Source organism: Chelon labrosus (genome assembly GCF_963514085.1).
Source record: "Chelon labrosus genome assembly, chromosome: 7".
NCBI classification, from domain to species: domain Eukaryota; kingdom Metazoa; phylum Chordata; class Actinopteri; order Mugiliformes; family Mugilidae; genus Chelon; species Chelon labrosus.
The window spans coordinates 29,164,875-29,184,773 of NC_140343.1; the positions used below are offsets into that span (position 1 = coordinate 29,164,875).

The window sequence follows — 19,899 nt, forward strand, 5'->3', positions numbered from 1 at the left end:
ATCATACTGACAGACATGCTCATTTTTTTTTATTATTATTATTATTTATTTATTTATTTTTTAACAAATTTACAAATTTAAACAACTATTTATGTGTCAGTTATTAATGCTTTTTTTAGGATAAGAAATTGATGATTGTGACAGGGCCAAATATATTAAAACACAAATATATTGTTTGATCAGTATTTTATACACAGATAAATAATAATAATAATAATAATATATAGCATTCATTCATCTCACTTGACCCAGACAAAAGATCAGGTGCATAAAGATAGATACGGTGCCAGGGAGACTTGTTAAGATAAAGAAAGAATATCAACAAGAATATATGTACAAAGATGGATATATGTTAATTAAACAACTGTGACTGACTGAGAATTTCTTTCTTCTAAATGTATAAAATAGATATTTTTTCATTTTAATGCATCGTTAAACCCTGCACTCAGTTTAGCACTAGGGGGCTCTATAATTCATTGTGCTGAAATAAATGTGTTTTATACACACACTACACACTAGGTACAGGCTTGCAACTTTTTTACAACTTTACAACTTTCGTTTGAGTACTAAATAACAACGTAATCATTAAAAATTAATTAATTTAAATGATTTTTTTTTTTCATACCAAGTAGAATTTGAGCGTATCCCCAGCAGAGTGAAAGGAGAATAAAAACAGTGTTTTTGGAGTACTATGTTCACTAATCTTGTACCTGGTTAATTTCACACAGAATGCCCTGTGCCACTTTCTCCTCCCGCTACGAAAATAGACTTCACCAAAATAGAGAAAGGTAGCAGCAACACGGACGGGAACAGTTGGCTATTGAGCCTCCTAGACTCCCATTAAGAAGTTGTGTACGTCAATAGTGAACCTTACAGAGATAATTGCTATGCATTGATTACTTTTCCCACAACTAATTAAGGAAGGTATGCAGTCTATTCCAAGGGGTATACACCCGCTCTCATATGAGAAGTACACATCTGTCTAAAAACTGTAGCCTGAACATTTGAACAGACAGGGCCCCTGACACCTTGGGATTGTGCACCTCAGGGATGTTTAATTGCAGTTGATCAGTAAGCATACAGAACAATATATGTGGCAGGATCTGAATATCATATGTGGATAAGAAACACCGGAAAGCAGTCCAATATCACACAGCAGCCACTGGCCTTATAACTAAAATGAAGGTGTATCAAGGCAGGCAAAAAAAAATAAAAAAATCCTATGCTGCTTTCTTATTATACATAACTACAACCCTTCTCCCCTACTCCACTGATGTTGTGTTGGTCAGCTTCTCAAAAAGCACACACAAGAAAACTTGACCCCAATTCCCTCTCTCCTTTACTTTACAATTACACCAAGTGGTTTCAAGTGTGTTATTAAAAGTTGTCACATTTTCAGGGATACCCACTTTGACTCCAGAAACAATTTAGCAAAAAGTAGTTTCACTGGCCTTGACCGGTCCGGTGGAACAAACAAAAACGTGTGGCCTCTCTTAAGACTCAGCTTGGCTGAATCATTGTTGTGTATATGCTGACTGTTAGATTTCTAGTGCTCCGCTGACTTTTGGCGAGTTGTGGTTGTTGTTTGCTGTGTTGAAAAGAAATCAGTTAATAAAAGTTTTGAGAGTCCAAAATTATCCATGCAGCGCTGCAATGTATGGGAAAGAAAACCCACAAAACTCAGAAAAGTTTCTGTGGATCTACAGCTGTAATTTTTAATCTATAACAGGTTCATTATGTCAGAACATACCCTGAGTTTTTAGACAGTAATCTATATTTTCAGGCCTTTTCAGCCATGTGGTGTACAGACACACACACTGCAATGCTGCTTTGTTCATATTGTCCATATATGAGAGGAAGTGTGTTTTAACCTGACTCTTGACCAACAGAGATCAGCTTGAACCCAGAGTCTTGTTTTCCTCTAAGCCTCTATTCAGTGTGTGGGTGGTGAGGACACACTCAGGGATGTTGTGCTGTTCCTGTTTTCCTACATTAGGAACAATAATTAGTCAAAACTACACATAGTGTCAGTCTTTAAATGTATTGTTGCCTCACGTCTAGTCTAGCTAACTCGGACATTCCTGGCAACAGACTTTAAAATCTTGACAAACTTGCGCCACATTCTTGAGGAGAAAACTGAGTGGTTGCTGTCAGAGTCTTGTGGACACTAAACCTACAAGAATGGAAGACAGCACTGCATCATTTCCTGCGATTTAGAAGAGGTATGTAGCACTCGTGGCACTCTGACAAACACTTCTATTTTTTACTCCCCCCACACTCTTTACCTACATTTTCACGTCATTATATTTTGTATGCAGTTATGGTCGTTATTTCCACTTGCCTTCACCCTGCAAGACCTGCAGGCGACCAAGTTTGCTAACTTTGCTAACATAATACAGAAAGTCACATCTTCCCTCGCCTGGCCCAGAGTTGATTTGGTTCAGTTTTACAGATATACCATGCACTTTAAACTCGAGGAGCAACTAGTTCTATTAATTTGCTTATTCTTCATCAAAGCTAGTACTCGGCTTTAAAGCTAGGTCAATTTCTGTCCTCACCAAACTTAATCTTTAATACTGCCCTTTGAATTAGAGGGGAAGAAAACTCCTGAGTCATAGTTGTCATGTTATATGTTTAGTTATTGCAACTGAAAATCACTGAAGCAAAAAGGACAAAAAAATGCCTTGCATATACAGTGTATAGTGTCTGGTGGTTACACTGATGGTCTAACATAGGGGTGCCCAGTAGGTCAGTATATACAACGGCATAACATTGTGACCACCTTCCTAATATTGTGTAGGTCTCCCTTGTGCCTCCAAAACTGTTGTGACTCATTAGAGAATGGACATGGGCCTTCTGAGGGTGTCCTGTGGTGTCTGGCAACAGAATGTTATTAGTGGGGGCCTTTGGGTCCTATGGGTTGAGGGGAGGGGTCTCTGTGGATCATCCCACGGATACTTGATCAGTTTGGGATCTAGTAAATTTGGAGGCCAGGTCAACACCTTGTGCTGTTCTTCACGTTTTTTTTAGTTGTTCCTAAACCATTTTTGTGTGTGTGTCTGTGTCAGGCTGCATCCTGCTGGGGATGGTTGCTGCCATCAAGGAGTGTCACTGCTATGGGGTGGGGGTGCCTGGTCTGGTCTAGGTGGGTGCTACATGTCTAAGTAACAGCCGCATGTATGCTTTGTAATGTGGAAGGATTATGTGTATTGTCTCTTACATAAAATCACCTTTTACATGTATGTAATAGAAGGATTTCGGTTTCTATATTTACTGTTTGACACACCAAAGCGGACAAAAATATTCTCTTTGGTATGCCCAATAGCTTGTTAAATACTTAAAACTGTGGCTATTTGTTGACTTCTCAAGAGGAACTTCTTGATCCTCTTATCTCCCTTTGACCAAAAGCTGACAAACAAAAATGACAAAATCTCATTTTCAACTGAAAGTGAAGCTTCCCCCCTTTACTCTTGAAACGCATGACAAGTGATTTTTCAGGTTAAGGATAGGTATTCCCTCTTAAAGAAGCACAGGGTCTTTTGTTAAAGTATCACTGCCTCTATTTAAGTGTAATGTAAATGTAGCAGGGTTTGCCACACACTCACACACAAACATACACACAGAGCAGCTGGCATCTCTGAGCCCAAGCAGAAAGCGCACTTTGTCTCTCCAACCTTGTGCACTGAAATATTCAGGGACTCCAAGTTTATGAGACAGTCGCCGCCATCTGTGCCCCAGCGTTCAGTCCTCCCATCATGGCTGAACATAAGGCCAACATCAGAACAGATATGTGTGAGAAGTGTCAAAATAGATTCTCCACTGTACTCTTTATTTCAAATCTCAATATCGCCTGAATAGCATAAACAACACTCTCCGTTTGCTCACACACCAAAACCCACGCAAAAAAAATAAATCTGCAACTGTAGAGTCAAAATTTCCATATCCATGAGAGAGGGAAGGAAAAGAGGAAACATTTACACAAGACTGCTTCCACACAGTTGAAGAGGTCTTTTCTCTTAGGTGTCTTTTTTTAAAAATGTCATTGTAGAGCAAGCAAGCTCCTGTGAGCTTTTATGAATTTCTTACTAAATGAGAGATTTCCTGAGACAAAAAAGGCGGAGGAGGAAGGGTGCAATCAGTCCAGGTTTGTTCGGAGCAACATCATTTCCTTCCTTACCGTTAGAGGAGAGTGTCAGAGCAAGACATTCAAATGTGGTTTTCACCAAGCACTTTCCCAGGACAGTAATGCAGAGCAATTCTAATGGTGTCATTCAAAGCCGCTGCCTTTCTCAGCAATAAACTGAACGCCTTGCCTAAGCAATTCAAACCGCCTCCACAGATTGCAATACAGTCAACAAAGAACTTATCTTCCAAGTGAAACTATTCATCGATGAATGTGTTTGTGTGCCAAAAAGTAGAAAGCGTTTTGAAAAGACCTCAGTTACACCTGAATGGCTGCTTCTCCTTTTTAACTATTGTCAGTGTTTCACATTTAAATTCACCTGTTTTGTAACTGTGCTGCCAGTTAAATCCCACCTTAAAACAGCAATTCTGAGTATTGATATTCATGGGTGTGGTGTTGGAGGAGGGAAAGCAGTAAAAACTGTAAGAATCTGCATTTGAAATAAGTGGCAGAGGCTTTTAGTGAGGATGAAAAACGTTGTTATGTGGTCAGTGGCCCACCAGCGCTAAACAACACCCAGCCCTGCTCGTTTACCCTCACAAAGAATGGGGTCATTAGTCCATGACAGGTGTCAAAGAACCAAAAATAAAATGTGCTGCTTTATCACTTATCTTCAAAGGCACTCTCAGAATTCAGCTACAATACAAAGGGCCACACATTTCTGTTTATAAAGCCATTTTATACAATACCCCAACTTCTCTGGGCATGCTCATAGAATTACTGTTTCCAAGGCAAAGTATAGAAATGTGAACAATATGCACAGTATTTCAACAGCTTTATAAATTGAATGGGGTGCCCTCAACAGATCTCTGCTAAAGAGGAAGTGTGTGGAAGAGCAGACAGCTTTTTTTTTTAAAAAAAGAAAAGGATTAACCCTATGTACTCCAAACTGTAAAGAATCTGCATTGTTTATATCTCAGCAGCATAAGATTGGAATAATTGCAGATATTTAGACCATTGTCTGAAGAACACTGAGATGGGCAGTGGAAGACGCACAGCGCTGGAATGTGTGTGTAAATTTGTGTACAGTCCTCTGCGGAAGGGAGGGGGTCGTCCTTCAGTCAATGTGTTGTTCTGGCCCGTGTTTACATAGTCTACTGTACATGTTCAAGTGAGAACAATGGCGCGGAGGCTTCCAAAATGGTAACAAAAAGTCAAAGTGTTGACAGAAAAATATGACTGAATGCTGCTCTAACTCCTTTTATATTTGGCGTAAAATGGAGACAGATGAGAAAAGTGTACGTAGGGCCCTGTGTGGTTGGTGAAGGGACCGAGCCAAGTGTTTTTGAGGGCAGATTAAAGATCAGGACAGGAAGGGCCAGGTTTAGGGAAACAGGATGCAAGGAAATGGACTACGTCACCAGCCAGCCCACCGCAGTCTGTGCTGAAAGTAAAATCCAGACCCAACGCCAGTATGGAGTCTTTGCGCAAGTCACCAATGAAACTTGTACTTTTGACAGGTACGTGGACTTATCTATGCTACAGAGTGGCAAGTGACCTAATTAGTAGATTGTATATATACATATATATATATGTTTCTATTTATTTGGTAACCATATTAACTGTTATTAATTTGGAAAGGAAGTGTAAGCTAAGCTCCTAAATCATTTTGAAACAATAAAAGAAACTGAACTGAAACCAGTATTTTTGTGTAGCTATGTAAGTTATAGTTTAAATGTTTAAGTCATGTTCAGTAGATTATGTAACTGACAGTGCTACTGTTATATATAACAGGTTAGCACAGCCGGGGATTATGTTTTTCTGAAACAGTTTGTTTTTCAGATCCTAAAAAATTCAATACAAAGCAATATCACTAACTGGTGTGGAATATTAACGTTGTGGGATAAGTTTAACCCAGACACTGTGTCTCTTGCGTCTACGCAGCATGGCTCTCGAGTCTGATGGACCCAAGCAGCCTCTCTGACATATGCGATTCCTGTCACAAATTAGCGACATGTAAGCCTCTGAATGGATCGAATGCCTGCTTCTGCAACCGTGGATATACCGGAGATGGAACAAAATTTTGCAATGGTGAATATAGACACACAAATCCACCCATATATTATCCACAATGATGCAATAATACCGTGCGCCTTGTGCGTAGCTGCCATGAACGCCTCTTCTATTTTAGGAGACCTTTGTTGCTTGTGTCCGCTCTTCATAGTTTTACACACATAGTAAAGTATTAGGCTAACATTTGGACACATGAGGGTTAATTCAACATTTTTAAGCCGAATGGGTTGACTGAGCAGTGCAAAATAATTCGGATGTAAGATGATAAAAGTAATCACTAGTCATTGCAAAGCTTCTTAAGAATCTTCTTAAGCTTCTAAGATGATGACAAAAACACATTCAGTTTTTCTCAAGACTTAAAAAGGGATTATCTGTGGTTATTTGCAGAAATCATCATGATCTGTATAGAACTGTTCTTTTGGAATCACTTATCTCCATTTAACTCAAAGTAGTCCACAGGGCTAAAGTAGCAAATGAGCTACTTTAAGGACTTTTACGTACGCGAAAACTTTTTTCCAATTCATTTTGTGTATTTTTAATGTGCTTGATGATTAAATAAGCTGTAAGAACGACATTTAGTTTGCATTTGATAGACTGGCGGTGGTAATTCACAGAATTTGTTTTTTGCCACAAAACATCTTTATTGGTGACATGTTTTAATGGCGAGCCTTGCCTTTCAGTCAGCATTGTTTCTCCTGTCATCTTTCTGGGCTGTGTAGAATTCCTTGAACAATTGACTTTTTCTGACTAAACCTGATCACAGTCAGAGCACAGCTTACATATCCCAAAAGTCAGTTAAAATGTGAGGAATACAAACAGTGTAGTGGATGATTATAAAACAAAAAGAGCTAAAATTTCACACTGTGAGTTAACTGCTTTATCAACTGTCCATAAGTTACAACCAAGTTAAACAAAGTTTTAATTATGGTGATGACAATCAAACTCAGAGAAATCACTTACACAAATAATAAATTAATCGCTAACAAACTTTTAACAGTAAAGCGACAACAAAACAGAAATATGGATTCTATGCTCGAAGTAAAAGCAAGACATCAAAGTGGAATCATTAAATTTGTGGGTGACATGTTTGTGCAACAGTGACAGTTTAAGTGTCCCGTGTGTTATGGAGGTATTTCCTCCTTGAATATACTCACCTCCCCCATCAGAGAAAAGGATTTCCCTTGCCGCACAGCATTTGTGCAAAAGGTGCAGACGAGAGGAAGAACAAAGCGTTCATCATACCTAGACAAGCGAAAAAACAGTGGAAAGTCTTACCAGGTCATTTCCAATAAACCAGGGGAACCGGAGACGGAAGGTGTGTTTGGAAATAAAGCTGGAACAGCACTTTCTGAAATCAGCATCTGTGGAAGCCAGTCAAAAATATTTTAAGTGCACAAACAAACAGCTGCTCAGCAATCTCTAAACAATGAGAACAATCAAATCTCCATGTAAGTTAGGGCTATCCGAGGTTTTAATTAAGATTAGTGGAGCAACCGAGCATCATCGAGTTTAAATCCACACCAGGGCCCACGATCTGGATCAAATTTAGGTATTCTTGAAACTGTTACTGTGGAGCTCACAGTCACAAAAAACCTATGATAGAAAAAAGATTTATGAGATGAATGTTTTGCTTTTCTGGGTTATAACTGTTACTCAGGAATAACCCCGTCAAACATTTGCTCCTGAATTGACGGCTAAATGAAGTTTGCATACTTGGTCTGTTTTTGGAAAACAGATGTTCATGGCAATAAATGCTGTCTCCGTGGCCTTTACAGTATATGATGGTGATTTTAGTGTTTTGTTCTACTCAAACAGAGATGACTCAGTGCATGGTTCTAAGTTAATCATTAAGGATTAACATTTTGCTGTCAAAAAAGCAGTTTCACTCCGATGGTCCAGTCATCTTGCATTAATGTCTGGAAGACAAAAGGGAGCTAATTTATTCTTAAAAAAGCAGGGCCAAGATTTACAAGATTTACATTTCTCAGATAGGTGTCACAGCATATCCAACTTTCTGAGCTCACTGAGGGGGAGACACATTTACCTGCACAAAAGGCTTTGTCATTTCTCATTTACAGTTAATATATCCATTGAAAATCTACACAACCGCCACATGTTCAGGCATGTCTCTGTCAATATGTTGACAGGTCCCATGCAAGCAGAAGTAGGATCAAGACATGCTGGCAAACAATTTAAAAGTATTCAAGAATAAAAACTTTTTTATTTATTTATTATTTTTTTTTAAACATCTAAATACATTTTCCTGGTTTTTATTTGTAACCAATATAAGGAATAGGTCTAGGACTCTCCCGTTTGTTTCTAGTCATCAATGTGCCACCCAGTTACTATCATCCACTTCAATCTGCAAAGATGCTTCTTTTCCTTATCTCACCCAGTTTCATTTTCTAAAGCAACTAAAGGTTTCACGTTAATATTTTTTCTTGTTTTATTTTCAACTCACCCAGTTTAAGTTCCATCCTTGATTTTTCACCACAGATGACGATGAGTGCCAGAATGCGACTAAAATCTGCGGGGACAGAGCAAACTGTACCAACACAGCGGGCGACTACTTCTGCACATGTGTCTCTGGATACACATCGACAGGACAAGCCAAGTTCCAGACCAACGATGGCACTGACTGCACCGGTAATGTCTGGTTGACTTGGCTTGCAATTATAAATTTTCAAAAATGCGTTTCTGTCACACAGTGATTCAAATTTTTGACATGTACAGAAAGAGGACCTCACACACGAATATCATGTACAGAGTGTGTGTGTTGAAGCAGTACCCATTTTGTTTCGTTGTCCAGAGGAGGGGGGCGGCACAGTGGCGTGGTGGTTAGCGCTGATATAGCAGGAAGGTTCCGGGTTTGAATCCAGGCCGACTGGGCCTTTCTGTGTGGAGTTTGCAAGTTCTCCCTGTGTCTGCGTGGTTTCTCTCCGGGTACTCCAGCTTCCTCCCACCGTCCAAAGACATGTTAGGTTCATTGGTGATTCTAAATTGGCCGTAGGCGTGAGTGTGAGTGTGAATGGTTGTCTGTCTCTCTGTGTTAGCCCTGTGATAGACTGGAGACCTGTCCAGGGTGTACCCCGCCTCTCATCCGATGACAGCTGGGATAAGCTACAGCCACCCTGCGAACCCTCACAGGACAAGCGGTTGCAGAAGATGAATGAATGAATGAATGAATAAATGAATGTCCAGAGGAGGATTAATATGTTGGTGATTTTTCCCTCGACCTTATACTTCCTTCCCATCTACTACTGTGAGAAACCATCTGAGATCTTTTGACACACACAGTTTAACACATATTTAGAAACATGTAGCTTATTTTAGAAGTTGATTTATGAATGTATGAATGTGCAGCATGTGTGCAAGAATTTCAGAGTATTTGACCATTTTGACTTTTCCTTATTAGATTACTAGTATCAGTTTTTCATGGGGAAAATATTGCAACGACAGATGTCTGTAAGTGTGTGAGGTTTGTCAGCCAGAATTTGAGTTCACTTCACAAATCGTGTTGCCATAGTGGAGCTGAACTCTTCATTTGCATCTTTCAGATATTGACGAATGCAAGTCAGGACAGGTCTGTGGACCAAACTCACACTGCCATAATACGAATGGATCTTTCTATTGCACCTGTCAGCGTGATTACGTCCCAACTTCAGACACTAAGCACTTTCATCCAGCAAGAGGTGTAAGATGTAAAGGTCGGTATGAGGACGCAGAAGCTCACAAACACACTCACACACAACACAAGCACCCTTGTACTGACATTCAAGGACATTCATCTTTCTTCATCTTTTTTTCTTTTTTTTTTTAACTCTCTCTCAGTCAAACAAACACAACAGACACAGCCAATATAAGCCTTTTTTGGTTCCGATCAAGTCGATTATGCAATACATCAAGTAAATGGTGCAATCCTGACTTTAGTTTTAAGCAGTGCTAATGACTAGCAGAGAGATGTGATGTGATGCCAGTGCAGCTGTTTTGTAGCAACTTTCATCCTGGTGAAATCACTGGAGTAAATTAAAGTGATACTTTGGCAAATGGTTGTTTTTCAGAGCATCCCCAAAAACACTGCCACGACAACATTGGATGCATGACACAGGCTGTCAACAAAACACTCGAATATGTAAGTACCACTCCTTGGACCCCAGCCAAATATGGTAAAAATAGATATGAAGACGCTGCCCTCTGTTGGAGAGAATTAAGATGAGATTAAACAAACTGAAACTATATTGTACAATAACAAGGACACACAGCAGTCCATGATTTAAGTGCAACCTGCAGTACCAGCAGTTTCAGATGTTGGACCTTAGTTCACTTCCTTAGCCACCTACAGGCAAGAAGAGGAACAGCAGCAGTTTAGGACTGTTTAGGACTGACTTGTACAGTATATGTATGGCATCCACAGGCAAATATAGTATTTTTCTGACTAGACTATATAATCATGGTTTCCTGAGTTGTCTTTGTCTCATCCTCTGTGCCCTAGGATGTTCTCACGCAGTAGTCTTTGGTTAGGTTACTATATATACATACATGGGCACAAATGGTAGTAAGGCACAATCCATATATCTATGTTTAGAAAGAACATTAGGGGGTTTACAGCATTAAATTGTGTGTATTTTCTAGGGAACTATAGTATGTGAAAAAATACATTCTATTTCAAAACCAAGTCTTAACACTTCTTACTGGCAAGTGTTACATATATTTAAACTGCTGGTGGTGTTGTAGCTAGAACTTTTCTTTCCTACAGGAAAACTGTCTCTGTTGGACTGGTTCAGACTGACAAACTATTTTTGTCACTATAGTGAATCACCAACTTGCTAAATATGTGCATGTGTGAGTTTGTGGGTAAGCTACGTAAATGCTTAATATTTAAAAAAAAAAAGAAATGTTATTAATTGCCATGTTCTGGTCATTCTATTGTCAGGATCTCACAAAAATGAACAAACAATTAACGTTAATTAAAGGACCAGTGTGTAGGAGTTTGGTCTGTTTTCGACACCAAGTGATTGCTCCTTTTCCAAGTATGTAGGACAACCTAAGGTGCTGCTGCAGTGTTAAAAAGTGAAATGTTTTCTAGAGCAACAGAAACATTTCTGGGTTCTGGGGATTTTAAATGAAACTAGGCTGGTTCGGAATATAAAGTATTACTTTGTAATGAGTATTTGAACGGGAATTGTGGCAACATCTACGTCATGAGTGGGCTTGTAATGCTCCTGTGAAAAGAAACATGTTGAAGAAACTCAGGATTTAATTTAAATACAGGCATCAGCTGAAGCAAAGCAAGTTCTCCGCAGTGTTTGCTACAAAGCCTGGGCCTACCTGAAGTTTTCTGAATTGGGGAACTGTTGCTGAGATCAAAGCGGACGATTGGTTGGGGTGAATGAACGTGAACCAAACAAGTTCTCTGTTGGCCAAAAAGGCCTTCGCTTGGTTTGTCCATTCTGGGATACTGTAGAATGGTGAAACATGGTGGGCTCAGTGGAAGACAATCCACTCCCTGCGTACATATCAAGGGAATATTCTAAGCTGAGGGAAATTCATTATGGGGTTGTGAAAGCATAACTATGCTGTAAAGTCCCATACATCCTACACACTGGTCCTTTAAGAAGTCATGAAAATCTAACATAATTCAACATTCTTGCTCTCTGACATATTTGATTACAAATACTTCTTTCCCCCTCTAGATGAGCAACCTCACAGAGCCCCTTAGTCTACTGAAAGAAATTGCCAATCAGACGTCTGGTGAACTTACATCAGTGGAAGTGATCGCATATGTTGAAGTCTTGAGTCAATCCATATCAACACTGGCTGCTGGAGAGAAGGATTACGCTGTCAAACCATCTGCCATCAACTCAACCCTTTCAGTAATCTTTGTTTACCATTCTTGTATCTCAGTCAACAGTGGAAGTTCTGCCTGAACTGCAGTTATGCTTTGAACTAAAAAAAGAAATAGCACCACATAAAGTCCGGCTCCTTCTTGTACAGTACAGTTGTACAGTGAAGATGCAGTTGAATATTATTTTGTTAAATATATAAAAAATATTTTTACTAAATTACTGAACTTTCTCCAAAAGTTGACAGTCATGGGACACCAACATTGCCCGCTGACCTTTCCCTTGCACAATACAGACAGAAGCTTCATCATATCCTTTAATTACTGAAAGGCCAAAAGAGACAAACCAATGTAAACACCATACTCTGACCTCACCTAATTAAAAACACGTCACAGTGCAGCCATACATTACATGCTAAGTTACTGTACACATGTCATGCTGAATGTAAATTCTTTCCAAACAGAAATTAGTGACAGCAGTAAACAACCTGGTGGAGAAAGACGAACTGGTGGCTTGGAGCAGAATGAAAGAAGAACGCCGCGAACATACCATCACCAAGCTGCTGCACGTTGTTGAAGAAAGTGCTCTGACTTTGGCCAACAGCTACAAAACCCCTACTGAGCTCGGAATCAGAGCTGCTGAAATGGGTAACATCATTATTAACTCGCACAGAGCTCTTACAGACACTCAAATTATGTTAAATTATCCTGCAATTTATTCCCACCTGCGTGCAGGGAAGTGAGGTTTTTGGATAATTGTCATTTTCATACATTTAATTTCCTCGATACCCTTTTTTTTTTCTTTTTTTTTAATCCTCAACCACAGAATTAAAACTGTTCACCTTTGATGCTCATCACACACAACCCAAACTGTCTGCTACCATGGGAGGAGATCATATAAATCTAACACCGAAACCAAGACCGAAGGAGGACAGAAACGGTAAAGTGGCTGGAGTTATATACTTACAAGAATGTGACTGACTAACCCTTTCTCCGTATTACAATTGGAATTATTTATTGCACTACACTCTTATGTATGAGTCTTTTCTCTTTTTTTCTAAGCATAAAATATAATGCGGCAAACATGAGATGAGCCATTGCACCTTGAGATCTTATATGGGTGTAAGGGTACATAAAATGACTTCTTTGTGAACTCCTCTTTATAATTTTAAGCATACAAATAAACACACTTCATGAGTAAATGTACACTGAATGCTACACAGTAGGTTGTTTCACATCCAGAGTAATAATTTAGAATCACGAGGGTTCATTCAAAAATACAATAAGTCTGACTCCATCCTTTTTTTTTTTTTTTGTCCATCAGGAAGTGTGTCAGTGGTGTTTGTGCGATATGACAGCATCAGTGACATCCTGAAGCCGAGCAGTGACCCAGGTGTCACTGACTACTCACGGTATGCAGGAACAGGGGAAATCACTGTCAACTCCCAAGTCATAGCAGCAGCCATCAAACCTGCTGACGTTTACCAACTTGACCATGTCACCTTCACTCTGAGACACACTGAGGTAAAGACTATACAGAGTGCTGTATAGTTTATAGTGCATTGTTGTTTGCCACAGCACACAGACTCTTTTATATATATAAATAAATACAGTATACTTTCAAAAAAATGTGCACTGCTTCAAAGAGTAAATGTTTCCGTGCAAAAAAAAGTCTGCCACTGTTAGTAATAGTAGATGTTAATTATATTACTCTCTCTCATGTTGTGTAGAGAGATATTTCCTGATAATGTTCATATTCCTGTCGTTTTACTTTAAAATATATTTTTCTGTTGCTTGACACAAGACTTCACTGGAGGCGTCCACTGCATTGCTACTTTAAACTCCCGGCTAAACTTTCTGAGTCGTTTGGCTTTCACTAACTAAATGGATCCTGTTCAGGTCTCTCTTCATTATTTCATCACATTTATCCTTGTTACTCTGGAGCCGTCATTGCGTTGCTTTTGTTGAGAGCAATGCCTTCCTCATTCCCAGACTCAGCGTGGCAGTAACCCGCTAACTGCCAGAGTTTCTATTAGAGTCAAATTTAAACAAAGTCACATGGGAGTTACAGTTAGTGCTTTCATGAATTTTTAGGATTTCGCTCCATGCGTCTTTGCGATGACCTTTCATTTAAGGGGAAACGGTAGACGAAACACGAAAGAGATGATGGGGAAAAGTGGGGTAATGAGATAAATAACCCTAAAAGTTAATGTACTGGTGTTTTCTTTTAAGATAATTAAAATGTATGAGAAGGAGTCATCATTATTTTTGTTGGCCCCTTGAGGTTTACGCCTAACAAAGGAGGTGTTGATTTATGTTGAGCAGTGAAAATTCTCTGCAAATTGCCTTTAAAGAGCAACAATCAATAATTCGGGCTCTATTTTCATGCAGATACTTTTGTATAAGAGGTATTTCTTTTGGTTGCTTATTTTTTCCTTATTTATTTGAGGGGAGAAAGTAAAAAAATTTGCATCTAAATTATGGAAACAAATGCTTTACTAAACCGGCTGAGTACGAGTACAAATATAAGGATAAAAAAAATATTATACCACAGATACGTTATCTGTTTGTGCTCTCATAAATATTACTACAAATATGGTTCTTTGAATCATTGTAGTTCGAGGAAAATTGCGCATAGATATCATGTTATTGTGAACAGCTTCAAGTGAAAACAACAAAAGCCAAAATAGTCCACAAAATTAAAGATTTGAAATATAATGTCTGGCGTCTGCTGCACTATAATTCGTTTTTTCCTGTTTTAACCTCCCACTGATGTGTCAGCCCAAACAACTGCACTGCAAAAACTAATAAAAACTGCAGAATCCACAGTTAACAGCATCTTTGTTCCTCTCCGTCCCCTGAAGCCCATAGACACTAAAGCTGATGTGACGAAGTGTGCCTTCTGGGAGTATGAGGCGGACAGCCTGCAGGGCCGCTGGGCCACTCACGGCTGCAAGACGCTCCACGTCAGCAGCAATGCAACCAACTGCTCCTGCAATCACCTCACACACTTTGCCATCCTCATGTCCTCTGGGCGAGCCAATGTAAGTGAAAAATTAAAGTACAACAGTTCCAGTGCAAAGGTGTTCCTTTGGTAGTTTTAAATAGTTTATAAAGACGGTTATTATCACCGAGCTGAGTCTCTTATCTGGAGTGGTGATATGTCGTTCATGAACAAGCCAACTCTTTTAGAAGAGCCTGTATTTATTTGATTTGTTTGCTGTGGTTCAGTTAAAGCTTTGATTAAAATGTTAAACAATATTTTGACACATTTGAATTAATTGTTCTTAACTTTTATTTGATTACATTTTTTCCAAATGTACAAATAATTTAGATCAATTAATTTTACACAAGTTTTATATCAATGTTTTACAACTATTTACTTCCAAATAAATTGACAAATGTAGATACAGGTGGCTTTATTTGACAATACCACTATGGTTTATATATATATATATATATATATATATATATATATAATACAACACAAAGTTCTTTTTCCTGAAGGTCTGAAACTCTCCACTGATTGTAACCTTAGTTGATGTCTGTTAGGAGTGACAGATCCTTGAAGTGAGGTGACTGACTGCATATATTTCATTGGAAAGAAACCCAAAGAGATATCCGCCCACTATTTTTAAAGATACACTGACTATTGCACTTGAATCTTAAAGTTTTCTCCCAAACCATTCTTGAATTCAAGCTGTGAATTTTATACGAAATGTCAACATTTGGGAGCACTGCTTTATCACAGTCATAAAACAATCAATTTAGATATAAAAAACAATCAGGGAACATTTTACAGTCTTCACTGTAATGACAACAGACCACATGTCGGATTTATTAAGACCAGTAGAGGCCCAGTAGAGCCCCAGTAGAGGCCCAGTATGTCTCTTAGCCAACCTACTGGTGTAATGTCAGTCCATGCCTATGATACATGAAGTGATGCCAAGCAGAAAACACATCAAATTACAACTGCAGCATACCATGAAACTGTGAATGAAACACCTCCCTTTCCATTTGCTTCTCAGCTGGTGGCCCACTATACCATCCTGACCCGCATCACTCAGCTGGGGATGATCATCTCCCTCATCTGTTTGTCCATGTGCATCTTTACCTTCTGGTTCTTCAGCGAGATCCAGAGCACCAGAACCACCATCCACAAGAACCTGTGCTGCAGCCTCTTCATGGCCGAGTTCATTTTCCTGGTGGGGATCAACATGAACACACACAAGGTGAGGATGTACAAACCAGATCTCCTTATTACCTGAATGATGACTGTTTTTATTAGTTTAAATCCACTCTGTCAGCCAGATTGCAACGTTAAATGTCACCGTGACATAACAATGCTAAAGGATTAGCATTATGTCTTACCACATATTAGGTTAAACAAAGTATGACATTTATAATATATAAATAGAATATTTTTTAAAATAATAAAACCTCTCTCTCTCTCCTTCTCTCTTTTCCTGGCAGCTTTTCTGCTCTGTGATTGCAGGGCTGCTGCACTATTTCTTCCTCGCAGCCTTTGCCTGGATGTGCATTGAAGGCATCCATCTGTACCTAATAGTGGTTGGCGTCATCTACAACAAAGGCTTTCTTCACCGTAACTTTTATATTTTCGGCTATGGGAGCCCAGCAGTGGTGGTGGCCGTCTCAGCAACACTTGGCTCCAAGTATTACGGCACAGATAAAGTGTAAGCCGGAAATATTTTAGCTTTTTTTTAGTGCACAGAACTTAAAGTTATAACACCTTTATTTCAAACTCATTCAGCATTTTAGAAGGAAGATAAATAAATTGACTGAGATTAAACTGCACCTGCAGGGACATAAAGCAAGTTGAAAATGTTTGCACTCCCGGACAGAAAGAAAGTTAATAGCTGAAGAACTGAATAACTGATTAATTCATGTGAGAAGAGGTAGGTTTTCTAATCAAAGAGGAGTCAATAAAAATGTAATGCTCTGTATTACAGGTGTTGGCTGAGCACGGAAAACCACTTCATATGGAGCTTCATTGGACCTGCATGTCTCATCATCCTGGTAAAGTCAGACGCCTTTGCAACATACAAAAAAATCTTAAAGCATTAATTAAAATCAGCTAACAGAGACGGCTCCAAAAATAAATATTCATGCAATTCTGTTTGCCGTTTGTTTTGGTCGCTTTCCACTAAAGGTTAATCTCTTGGCTTTCGGAGTAATCATCTACAAGGTGTACCGGCATACTGCTGTGAAAAAGCCTGAAATCAGCCACTATGAAAACATCAGGTAGGATTATCTCCACTCCTGTTGAGTAGGTCAAAAAGTATTAAAAGTTGAGTTGTAAGTTCCTTATCTGGTGGATTATTAAGGTATCATGTGGTGTTATTGCAGTATTAAGTTACAAATGACTTCTTTGTTGATTGAAAAGAGAGGTTTGCAGCGCTGTGTGTAGGGTGTTAAAATCACACGTGCCCCTCAGGTCCTGTGCCCGTGGCGCCTTGGCTCTGCTGTTTGTGCTCGGTGCCACCTGGACCTTGGGAGTGCTTCACATTCTCAATGAGACGACCCTCACTGCCTATTTGTTCACCATCGCCAACGCCTTCCAAGGCATGTTCATCTTCATCTTCCTGTGTGTGCTGTCCCGAAAGGTAACATCTTATAATCCTCATTCTGGGAGCCTTTGTATTCATTTAACGTTAAATACGTGGCTTTGGTTGTGCATGACATTCAGTTAGTTTATCCAGTTGTGGTGCATGTTAAATCAGCTTTAAATCAACTTTTAGTCACAACTGACTGTGGCTGTGAAATGAATGTAGTGGAGGAAAAATATTTTCAAGTAAAAGTGTAAAATAAATATGACATGGAAATGCTCACTGCTGTAAGTACATGTACCTTGTAATTGTGAGTACAGAATTTCAGTAAATGTATTTTCACCACATAGTATAAAATGTTATTATATTATATTATATTATATTATATTATATTATATTTTATTACGAACCTAAAAAACAGAAAGGTTTATAGGTATGCACGTTTACACTGTTAGAAATGATCAAAATAAAATTATATATATATATATATATATATATATATATTTTATATATATAAATAACAAATTATAATAAAACATTTCTTATATTATATTATATTATATTATATTATATTATATTACAACAACTATAATCAAATACAAAACATAAATAAATGTATTATAAAGTACTATATAGCAATGCATGGTTAATAAACTAATAAATAAACATTTTTCACAAGTATTTAGTTACCCAAACTGTGAAATAAATGTAGTGGGAAATAAATAAATAAATAAAATGAAACAATAAAAAGTATGTAAATGTATCTAAACACATTTCACATTATATTATATTATATTATATTATATTATATTTGGTTTTTTTTTTTCTTTGTTGTTTCAGATTCAGGAGGAGTACTACAGGCTTTTCAAAAACGTGCCATGCTGTTTTGAATGCCTAAGATGAATTGATACAGCCAAAGCCTGACCATCTGCACTCGTACAATAATGGTCGACAGTACTGCTCTACAATATCCTGTGACTCATGCTTTTGTTTTTGGGAAAATGCAGTGGGAGGAATTGTTTGGCCGTACACATGTCTAATAAATGAGAACACGTAGCACTTGTAGTTTCTAACTGCCTCGTTTTCCTTTAAAAAGACTAGAATCATCTATATTTCTTTCTCTTACAAAATAAATCCATACAAATATATCAACATTCTTCTGAGTAACTACAGGAATTAAAATATTGTGTGTATTTTCTGTTTAATTTAATACCTTGGCAGTTATTAGCGTTGCACTCCAAATAGCCTGCACAGTCTCTGTCTTTGTTCCTTCCTGGTGTTTGAAATTGATTTGTAAATTATTAAAATAAATGTGGCAAACCGACACATATCTGCTTTTGTGTGAAAAATCAATGGCCTCGTTAATGCATTCTTTTACACCCCTTTCTGAGCAACACACAGTTAAGTGGACGTTAAATTAAATATGAATTATTGTGTTTCTACTTCTTAAGGTGTGGTGACAGTTGGATAGGCCAATGTCTCCATCTACTGGACATAATGAGGAACATGATTTCTACCACAAGAGCTTTCGTTTGACACTTAGATTTAGAGAATTTCTGTTTATTGTATTTGTCTGCATACTCGGAAATAAATAGAAACTAAAAAATAAATAAATAAATAAATGTTTTCAATTTTCAATACACCATGTTCCGCAATCCGTCTCAAATTTTTCAAATTTATCAAATTACTGGTAACTCTTTTGCCTAACTAACCAGATAGCCCACTGTCTAGTCCACAGATACGTACATTTAAGAGGTGCGTGGGAAAATAATACATTCAGAATCTGTCCGTACATTAACTGAATGGAGACAAGGTACTGGTGTTGGACAATAATCATATTATTTAAGTAAGAAGCAAATGGAATAAACTGCACATGTGTATACTCACCTCTGAAGCGCAACCACCAGACAGTAACTTTAGACAATGCATTTAAGCTTTGAGTCCCTTTTAGCCATTTTAACCCTAGTTTTTTTCTTTGACGTCTAAAACTGTGCTGCATGTTGTGCATGCACTAATTTAGTCTGGTGTACTTTGCAAAATGACTTTATTTTACTGTTTGAACTTTAACCCAAAAGTGTTTGCAACTAGAACAAACCAGATTTCTGAAAGTGTGTAAACAGTCCTGCTGAGCCTGGGCTTCCTGCACTGGCACTTCAGTTCTAAATAATAATAACAATAATAATAATTTCATCCCCTCTTCCTCTTGCAAAAGTGGCAACAGAATTTAATGCAAGTAAATACTAGCAGTGAAAATCTCAACTTTTATTTGTGTGATGTCTGTGCCCTCTGCTGGC

The 19,899-nt window shown here is 38.3% G+C and overlaps 1 protein-coding gene across 1 annotated transcript; it reads left to right on the forward strand.

Annotated features, from left to right (window-relative positions):
* The first annotated feature begins 6,077 nt into the window (after positions 1-6,077).
* On the forward strand, positions 6,078-19,007 carry adgrl4 (adhesion G protein-coupled receptor L4). The gene is made up of 15 exons (XM_084548723.1): positions 6,078-6,214; positions 8,693-8,842; positions 9,754-9,903; positions 10,258-10,328; positions 11,890-12,069; positions 12,503-12,686; positions 12,865-12,978; positions 13,363-13,562; positions 14,903-15,082; positions 16,067-16,270; positions 16,512-16,732; positions 17,009-17,075; positions 17,209-17,300; positions 17,494-17,662; positions 18,446-19,007. Exons 1-15 carry the CDS (start codon positions 6,085-6,087, stop codon positions 18,506-18,508), a joined length of 2,175 nt encoding a protein of 724 aa, XP_084404849.1. The 5' UTR covers positions 6,078-6,084; the 3' UTR covers positions 18,509-19,007.
* Positions 19,008-19,899: the final 892 nt, after the last annotated feature.

Excerpts from the sequence above, each read along its gene's own strand:
- adgrl4 (XM_084548723.1), top strand. The coding sequence starts at position 6,085 with ATGGACCCAAGCAGCCTCTCTGACATATGCGATTCCTGTCACAAATTA. Across the intron at positions 10,329-11,889 it reads TCAACAAAACACTCGAATAT|ATGAGCAACCTCACAGAGCC; the intron begins GTAAGTACCACT and ends TTCCCCCTCTAG. Across the intron at positions 12,070-12,502 it reads CCATCAACTCAACCCTTTCA|AAATTAGTGACAGCAGTAAA; the intron begins GTAATCTTTGTT and ends CTTTCCAAACAG.